The 9,598-nt window shown below is 27.8% G+C and overlaps 1 protein-coding gene across 1 annotated transcript in view; it reads right to left on the bottom strand.

The window, feature by feature from the left end:
* The window catches only part of LOC105623483 (protein PAT1 homolog 1), a 12,448-nt gene that overhangs the window by 655 nt on the left and 2,195 nt on the right, over positions 1 to 9,598 (bottom strand). Inside the window, exons 3-9 of the mRNA XM_012204878.1 lie at positions 8,736 to 9,147; positions 8,057 to 8,166; positions 7,445 to 7,935; positions 6,911 to 7,124; positions 6,632 to 6,832; positions 6,289 to 6,555; positions 5,856 to 6,079 (exon numbers count right to left, since the gene is read on the bottom strand). Of these exons, the coding sequence (XP_012060268.1) occupies positions 5,856 to 6,079; positions 6,289 to 6,555; positions 6,632 to 6,832; positions 6,911 to 7,124; positions 7,445 to 7,935; positions 8,057 to 8,166; positions 8,736 to 9,147 (1,919 nt within the window). The remainder of the gene's footprint in view (positions 1 to 5,855; positions 6,080 to 6,288; positions 6,556 to 6,631; positions 6,833 to 6,910; positions 7,125 to 7,444; positions 7,936 to 8,056; positions 8,167 to 8,735; positions 9,148 to 9,598) is intronic.

Here is a 9,598-nt window from a genome sequence, read left to right as displayed (position 1 = left end):
CACGCACGCACGCACGCACGCACGCACGCACGCACGCACGCACGCACGCACGCACGCACGCACGCACGCACACACACACACACACACACACACACACACTAATAAATATATTTGTTTCACAGTTATTGCAAAGTATAGCATTATCCAATAGTGCTATTCTCACAGTGCTTCTAAAGCATCTTCGTCAAATGTTGCCTTACTTTCAATCATTCTCATCTTCAATTAAATCATTGTTAAAAATCTTATTAAAGCTATGGTCAAGTGGAGAAGAAACCGTGCCTGTTATAGCTTTTTTAAATATCTTGCATATTGCAACTAGCAAAGAATTTATACTTGAAGAATTATTGGAGGTAAGATCCATACAATATGATAATGAAAATGTTTGGTAAAAAACATTGGTATCATTAAAGTTTTTTTTAGACTATGTATGAGAAGTACGTTCAAATTGTGAAATTTATTTCACTCAATATATTACCAAGAATAAATTTCATGAGGCAATCTTTGCTCGAGCTTTATCTGCTTGATCATAATACTTCGTACAATCATGCCTTTTTACATATCAGGCAATTAGCGATTGATTTAAGAAACGCTGTAACATTAAAGAATAAGGTAATTGTTAAATAGCAATTATATACTTTTTATAAAATTTATGAGTAACATCTAAGATTATTTTCAGAAAACTCTTCAGGCTGTATATAATTGGCAGTATATAAATTCTTTGCGCTTTTGGACAGAATTAATAACTAAGTCAAAGGATAAATCAATATTACGATCGCTGTTATATCCCTTAGTTCAGGTACTAAATAAAATTTAAGCAATGAAAGTAATGAAAATAATTCAATAGAAAAATGCTTTAATTTTTTATAGATTATTATAGGAACAATAAAAATTAATCCAACTGCGCAATATTATCCATTGCGATTCTATTGTTTAAAAATGTTAATAACTATTTCTAAAGAAACCGGAACGTTCATACCTATTTTGCCGTTTCTTCTTGAGGTATTTTTTTCATATTTTTAACGATATTTATAATATCATAGAGTACATTATCATTTTGTATATCAAATTTTTCTTTTTAGATACTGGAGTCTTATGATTTTAATAAAAGGCATAAAACAGTTATGATGAAGATGAAACCTATATCCTTTGATTGCATTTTGAAAGTGTCGAAATTACAATTTATAGAAAATGGCTTCAAAGATGGTATTATTGAAATTTATGATCTTATACTAGAACATGCGGCGAGTGAAAGTCATAAAATATATTTTCCAGAACTTTATACACCTTGTATAATACAGGTATTTTAAGAAGAAACAAAATTTAAAAAAACCAGAAATTTGTATTATTAGACATATCGAAAATATATTATTAAATCAATATATTTTATCTTATAGTTAAAAGAATTTCTGGAGAAATGTCATGTAGCAATTTATTGCAAGAAAATGAAATTGCTTCTAAATATGATTGAAGAAAATAGAAAACATATCGAGATCAAGCGTAATAAAGAAACAATAGACTTAAAAAGTATGGCAGAGATTACAAATTGGGAAAATAGAACGAAGACAGATGGTACAGCAATAGCCAAATTCTATTCTTCTTACGTTAAACTTCGTGAATCCCAAAACCTTAAACTTCTTACGAAGAATGAAGAAGAATTTAACATATCCGTTAGGAGAAAATCAACAAAACATAAATTAGATGAACAGAATGCAGAAGATAGTGAAGAAGATGAGTTTCAGGTGAAACGGGAATTGAAATAAGAGCAGAGAAACAATTGAATAAGAAAAAAACATAAGCATTAATATAAACAATGATTGAAGTTAAAAATAAGGATAAGATCACTCTGGACTTTGGAATTAACAATTATACGTATTCAATATACATGCTGTGGGAATATATTTATTGTTTTATATCTAAATATGAATTTTGTTATTATATATATCTTTATATTTAATATAAATACTTATCCCTTATACAGTAATTTACTTATAATTATAATAATAATTCTGATTATTATACAGATATCGCGCGTACATGTTGCGCGAGATACGGTCAAATTTCTTGATAACAATTTTTTTATTCAATATCTTTTATGCATAAAGCGCCTGTTGAAGAAAGAAATACTTCATGTGTGAAACGTGTATATTTTTAAATATTATAATTTTAATTTTATAACAAAACTAGAAATTTTGTATACAATTAATATTTGTGTATAATGATACTAATAATATAGAAGATAATTAATAATTTATATGAAAAAAATACGAAAGATATGTAGGATGCAAAACATTTATTTAAGACTTTGATTTCAAATTAGATCAATTTTGTACATACACAATAGCTACAATTATATTTTTAGACTGTGTTATAAATTTACAATCAATTTTTTTAATATACAGGCATATCACCGACAAGTATGTAATAGACATAATGATGATAAACTATGAAAATTTTTAAATTAATTCAACGATTTCGTTTTTCTTTATAGCACTCCATTACATTTGTTTCGTTTCTAAACATAATAAACATATCGTTTTTATAAAAATATATCTTTAATGACACAAAAAGCAAATGCGCAATTTTTGCTCTAATTTTATCTACTTTACAAGAAGACGTTGTTGCATGCTCTTTTTTTTAGCAAGTTTCAATTTGCATGATGATACAAACAGAATATGGGATATAACTCATATAATATTGTGATATAATTCATATCCGTATTGGAACAGATATATGTATATGTATATATATGTGATTAGCATACAGACTACTCGCGTTGACAATAAAATTTTTGTCGCTATACAAATTGAATAGATTTTATTTAATTCATATCATTTTATGCTGTGCTACGATGAATTTTTTAGTACAACTAGTGCATTAGCAACAGCAATATAACATTGAAACAATGTCTGTTTTGTAACAATTGATGTCGAAATAAAAATGAAAAAAAAAACTGCAAATATAATATATAAGTTATTGTGACGAATATATGAATGATGATGATAAAGAAAAAAAGAATTAAACTCTACTATTATATGAACGAGTAAGAAGGGCATATTGCTTTATTAATATATGCATATATTCGTAAAATACATACATTTTTTTAATAGCCCTTAAGAAAAAATAGTATACTCATTAATAATCGCCTAATGTCCTTTAACATATAAATTGACAGGGCGAAGTTTAAGCATTTAAAATAAAATAAAGATTATATTCTAAAACGCATATATTTTTTCCTTTAATCATAAAATTATTAAAAAATTCATAGTGTTTGAAACAATTCATAAATACACTGCACCTACAATTAAGTTTACCCTAAAGAAGTGCGAGCCCATAGTTACATAGTAAGAAGAATGTAATGTAACTTTTTTGGGCTTTTCAGACATGCATCTTTGTTTACGGATCAATGGGATCAACTATGTATCCTCTAAATTTTCAACATTGCTTAAAAACAGACTTTATTTTTCTTTGTCAGCTCGATAATAATAAGAAAAGCTAATATTAATGAGAAGACTAATTAGCAAAATTTTGAGTTATATTAATAAATCATTGTAAGCATGATAGGTGAGTTGTTTGGTTCGTCTTTTGTTCGATTATTCAATTCTAATTAATAATCATCAGAGCTGTATTTATCTAATAATCTGATGTTATCTAACTGTAGAAATAGGAAAATCATGTAACATGTTTGTTATTATTTAAATCGTACAAAACTAATCGCACGATATAACGTGTGTTTATATGATAACATAACTTATATAAATGTAACTGACTGAAATGCTGCAATATCTTAAGTTAATTTTTAATGATCTAACTAGTGATAGTAAAGCAGATTATGTTAAAAAAAAACTGGCGTGAAAAATATTTATAACTAAATTTGAATTGTACTTTTACAAAACAGTGTGACGCTTTCAATAGTTTTAATAATTTCTGCACAAAATATTCATGTAACTCAAAAATATTACTCGAGTTGATAATCATTATTACACTTGTTAAGACTACAAACCAGTAATAAGAAATTGTAACTTTGAAAATCATTTTTGCAAAATATTATTACATCATGAGACATGAGAAACTGAAATATTTCTGTATTTAATTACAAAATGCATTCATCATTCTCACGTACCGTAATATCAGTCTATATACAAGCTAGAAGTACATAAACAAAGTTGTAGTTAAATTGCGATAAAAAGTAATCATCTCATTTAGTACTTTCTAAAGGCCATGTCATCTCATATAACACTTTAGATTATCTTTAAAAATTCTTATGGTACTGCAAACACACATTGCAATTACAGAATCTCCTTTCTCTCTTCCTCCTCCTCCCCCCTCCCTCTCTCTCTCTTTCTTTCATTATGCAATCACAAGAGTGTGTGTCTGACTTACAACAACTATTTTATATCAAAAAGATAAGAAAAGAAAGAGAGACCACACTTCCTAAATTGATGAATCTATAATTGTGTTTAAAACTAGATCATGTTGTCATATGCTTCGAACTAATAGAAATTTAATTTTAGTTACTTAATATATAATACAAACGTTATAAAAAGACTATTACAATTCTGCTGCTGATAACTACCTTATGCAATTGTTTACTCTCGTCTCCGTTATTACATCTTAACAATGCGGTGTAAATGATTATCTGTTTTTATTTCCAAAATATAAGTCATCTGTACACTGATAGCAAGTTCTTTTCTTTTTCTAGCGCTATTGATTTCATTTACAACAATATGTAATGTATATTAACATAGATATCTGTTTTTCATATATAAACAAAAGAGAAAATTTACACATCCTATCTTATTTTCCATATCCAAATATCATCATATATTTTATCATGTATAATGTTCATATGCATACATAATTGCAAACTATACATAAAACCAAAAACTTTAAAAGATACATTTAAGAGTACAAATCAAAAAGCTATTAACACAGTGTAGACATAATTATCCTACATGTATAATAAAAGATGTTATTGAAAAAATTCATTTTACGAAGAAATAGAGAAAAATACTTTCTTAATACACGTAAAATATCACTATATTTCTATATAGGATATAAAATCCTCATATAAAAAAAATCGATACGTTTTTTCTGTAGCCAAAATAATTTCAATTAGTCCACTTTTAAACAAATTAAAATTTAAATACATAAATTAAAAGAAATATGAAATATAGCAAATAAGAAAACAGGATGCGCAGTTTGATACAAAGTAAGGCATTCGAAATTATCATTTTCACTTACTTCATTATATACAATATATTTTATAAAGGAAATAGATCAATATTTTTAATCGTTATAAATGAAATGCTTTATGATAACTTCAAGTGTCTTATGGTGAAAGTTAGACATTTTATATAAAGTAGAAATCAAAATTTACTAATAATTTTAAAAAAGCTTAAAAGGATTATTGGCATGCAATTCTATTATTTTATCTAATGCTGTTTTTTCTGATATTGTAATTCGTCATGTTAGTAATTATGAGTTTAAATTGATTAATGTTTACAAAATATACAATGAAAAATGATATCATAAGAAACATCATTGTGCATCAGGATGTTTACAATATTTCTATTTATATATAATATATATAAATTTTATTCCTTTTCTTTAATATTTCACATCAGATACTTAATCTACTTTGTAAAATCATGGCATCTATTTAGAAATATTATCATACACAATGGATGTTTCAATAACATTAGTAATTATATTAAAATATTTGTCTGTATGTATCATTCTTTTTCTTTAGCATAATTTATTTTTTGCAAGTTAAAAAAAGACAAACCTTAAAAAAACTCAAGTGTAATTTGTTAACGTTAGACTATCGTAAAGGATTGGCATCAGTCAACAAGCACGCTAGCGCTGTATACCTTTCTAGTTTTAAACTGGAAATCCGGTTCAGATGTTTCTTGAGCGTATTTGTAGTAATTGGTTGACAAGGTGCAACACAGGGTGGCGAATCACCAATCAACTCAACTATCGTCACTACAAAAGTTGACCATTCAGAAGGCAGGGAATCATCTGTGTCACACAATTGTTCAACTTGCTCGAGCATCGCTGCTATTGCAGACACACCAAACTGAAAGAATAAATAATAATTGTTAAATAAGATTATTGCGTTTTATATATATATGCTTAGAATTTGTTGAAAAATTTATAATCGTATGTTAAAATTATACAACACGCGCGCGCGTTTGTTGTGTGTGTGTGTGTGTGTGTGCGTGTGTGTGTGTGTGTGCGCGTGCGTGCGTGCGTGTGTGTGTGTGTGTGTGTGTGTGTGTAACTAACCTTATTCAGAAGAGCAAAAGTTAAGCTATTATTTTTAACAGGATGATTAGTAGCAGAGTCGGATAATGCTCTTGCTAATCGCAATATAGTATCAAAATCTTTCACAGCATCGAGCCATCTTCGAAATTCGGAATAAAAATCTGTTAATATATGACAATCTCTACGGCCTATCACGGCTAAACCTTTAAATATCGCAGTCCACAATTCTCTCAACTGCTTACTATATTCTGTCACATTTAGGTGAGGTAAAAAACGCAGTAGTAACGTCTATTAACATATAAATGCAATATAAAGTATTGAAAATAATAAAATTTTAAATCTCATCTGTTATCCATCAAATTACCTTTCCTTTTCGAATACTTAGCATACTAGCTAATTTGTCATCTTGTATTAACTGTTGCATACATGTTAAAATCATGTTTATCAATTCTGGTTCAGTTTTAGTCGTATTTACGTCAGATTCCCCTTCCTGTTGTTGTTGAGGTTCCGGAATTAAAGCGAGTGGATTACTCAAATCTTCGAGCTTGAATTGAAGTGTAAACAGCTATAAAGAATAACATTAATAAAGAATGCATTATCGAATTATTTATTTTATTAATTATAATAGAGAATATGATAGTACTCTCTCAATTTCAAGAAGTAGTTGTCGTGTTTTTTTAGTGTCCTTCTGTTGAGACTGAGGAGTAGATTGAGAGTCGTTATTTGATACGACATCCATGTCGATAAGTTTACGTGGTGCTGTCACACTACTGCAATGAAGTTTGCCTAATGAATTCTCAAATTGAGCTGGCGTATATGCTGATCTTGAAGCGGTTTGAGGTGTTGGTTCCCAATCTCTAAAAGTCAAGCGAAAAAATTAAGAATACTAATAAATAAAATATATGAATAAATAATCTTTAAAAAATAAATAACCAATCTGTATATAAAATAAATTTGGTATTTCCAGTTATCTCATTGGTTGTTATAAATTATTCTCTTAAATTCTACGATTTCAGTAAAAAAAAGTAACGTTATCGCATGTTTAGTGGAAAACATATTTTGCAATACTATATTATCATAAAAATGCAAATCCTCACGTGATAAAACATAGGAATGTAAAATACAAATATAAATTATTGTAGAAAATGTATGAGTTTTATAGAAATAAAAAACATACCTATGATCCCTGTGATATCCATTGTTATTATGATGCTTCTTATCTTTTTGTTCTCGATTTGCATGTTGTTTATTCCGCTTATCACAGAATACGACATAATAGTGATCATCAACATACGGTTGAATTGTATTAAGTTGTAATAATTGAATATTAATTAACCATTGCTTCTCATGAGCTTTTATAGCAAGTTTTCCTGAGTGTTCATATTCTCCCGAAGCATTACCATTAATGTTGTGAGAATAATTTTGATGATGATAAGGTCTTTGATTATTTCTGTCATGATTACGATGAGGATATTGATTATTTTTAAAAAATGCTTGATGTCCAGCTTGTTGTTCGTTATGATAGTAAGATCTGTTCTGGTTTCTCTGATTTCCTAAATGTGAGTAAGAATGTTGGTGTTGCTGATGATTGGTTTGGTTGTTAGGAAATGCAGGCATCATGTGATCTGGTCGAAGGAACTGTGGGCCTCCTAAATTAGGATGTAGTTGCTGAAACATAATAAAAAATTACATTAAAAAAAGATATATAATTATAAGATATAAAAAAAGATATATAAGATTATAATTATTGTAATAATCATAATATATATAATCTGTAAAAGAAACTTACAGGAGGAAAACCATAAGAGCCGTGAAGAGGTTGCCTTGGAACTGGTTGTGGCATTAAATGTGACATTAAATGTGGTGGAGAAGGATAACGTAACACAGTACCAGCTTGATCTAATAAATAGAAGAACCAATGTCAGGAAATATTCCAAGAGTTAATTTAAAAATTTAGTCGTTCTTTTTAATTATAATCAATTGTAATATTTTGCATGCATTAAAGCAGATAATTATAGCTAACAATATTTCATATTAATTGTAACAAATAAAATTAGATGTATAAATAGAAATATAAAATACACATAATTTTGACTAAACATTTTGATTAAGCAACATATTTCAAGCTAGATACTTATTGAATAAACAATAAACGCGAGTATTTGGAAATTTATGTTTATGTTTGTAAGAAATATTCCTTTTCTTGATTGTACTAAATACTAGCATTCAAATTCGATGTTCATTGTATACAATTAAACTTGTGCGACATTTATGTAATAAGTAATAACAAAATTTTCGCGTTTGCTGTTCGCTAAGTATATATCCAGCTTAATAAATAAAGTAAACTTAAAAAAACGCTTTAAAAAAAAGTTCTGAAATTTATATTTGCCGAATACTTATATAATTTGCAAATATATACAAATCTGCATACATTTTAATACAATACTTATAAATAATATTATACTTACTAATTAAGCCTAATATTCTAGGATGTTGCATCAACTGAGGATGTGGTGCTCTTATATTGGGCACAACTATAGGGTGTGCTCCAGGTAGACCCAATCCTGGTGGAAAACGTGGTGGAGGTAGGCCATTAACTTGAAGTTTCTCATTCAAAGAGAGAGCCTCAAAAAGAAGCGAACCTTCAGATTTCTTCTGTTGTTGCGTTTGAGGTTTGCTGAGACCTGGTGGTGGTCTATTTGCAATAAGCCCTCTTTCCAACTCTTCCACCGTACAAGCATTTGGTAAAGATAATCGTGGCTGAGCTTTCGGAAGAGATAAATTCAAAGGACTACCCCAAACACCAGGTCGGGGAACTATTCCTTCCTTATCCAATACCAAATGTGATAAATTATCTTCAATATTTATGTTAGAAATAGACTGAAAAAAATATAAAGCATATATAAAGTTTAATATTTAATACATAAAATTATTTATTTGTTTAAATATTAATAATAAGAAGACAAAAAAGTACGTTCATTAAAAGTATTTTTAATGAAATATGTTATAAGATATTATTTACAAGTTATATTTATATAAAGACTTATGAAACTTATGAATCATATCATTGTTGAATTATAAATTTTCTTTCAAAGTTTAAAATAAATAAAAAATATCTAGCAAGTTTATGTATGTTACGTTGAAAGACTATTTTCGATTGTCTTCTTTAAACTAGATAATTGGATATAATACATTTGATTAGTTTTACCGCGTCAATGATATCTACATTTTAATTAAAATTTAGATGGCACAATATAATTTCAATATGACAAGTTTAAAATAGAACATACGTTTAAGAGCATATATTTAAGAAACATTTATTAATATCATT

Source organism: Atta cephalotes (assembly GCF_000143395.1).
Source record: "Atta cephalotes unplaced genomic scaffold scaffold00058, whole genome shotgun sequence".
NCBI lineage: Eukaryota > Metazoa > Arthropoda > Insecta > Hymenoptera > Formicidae > Atta > Atta cephalotes.
This window is presented reverse-complemented; position numbering and strand designations above follow the sequence as displayed.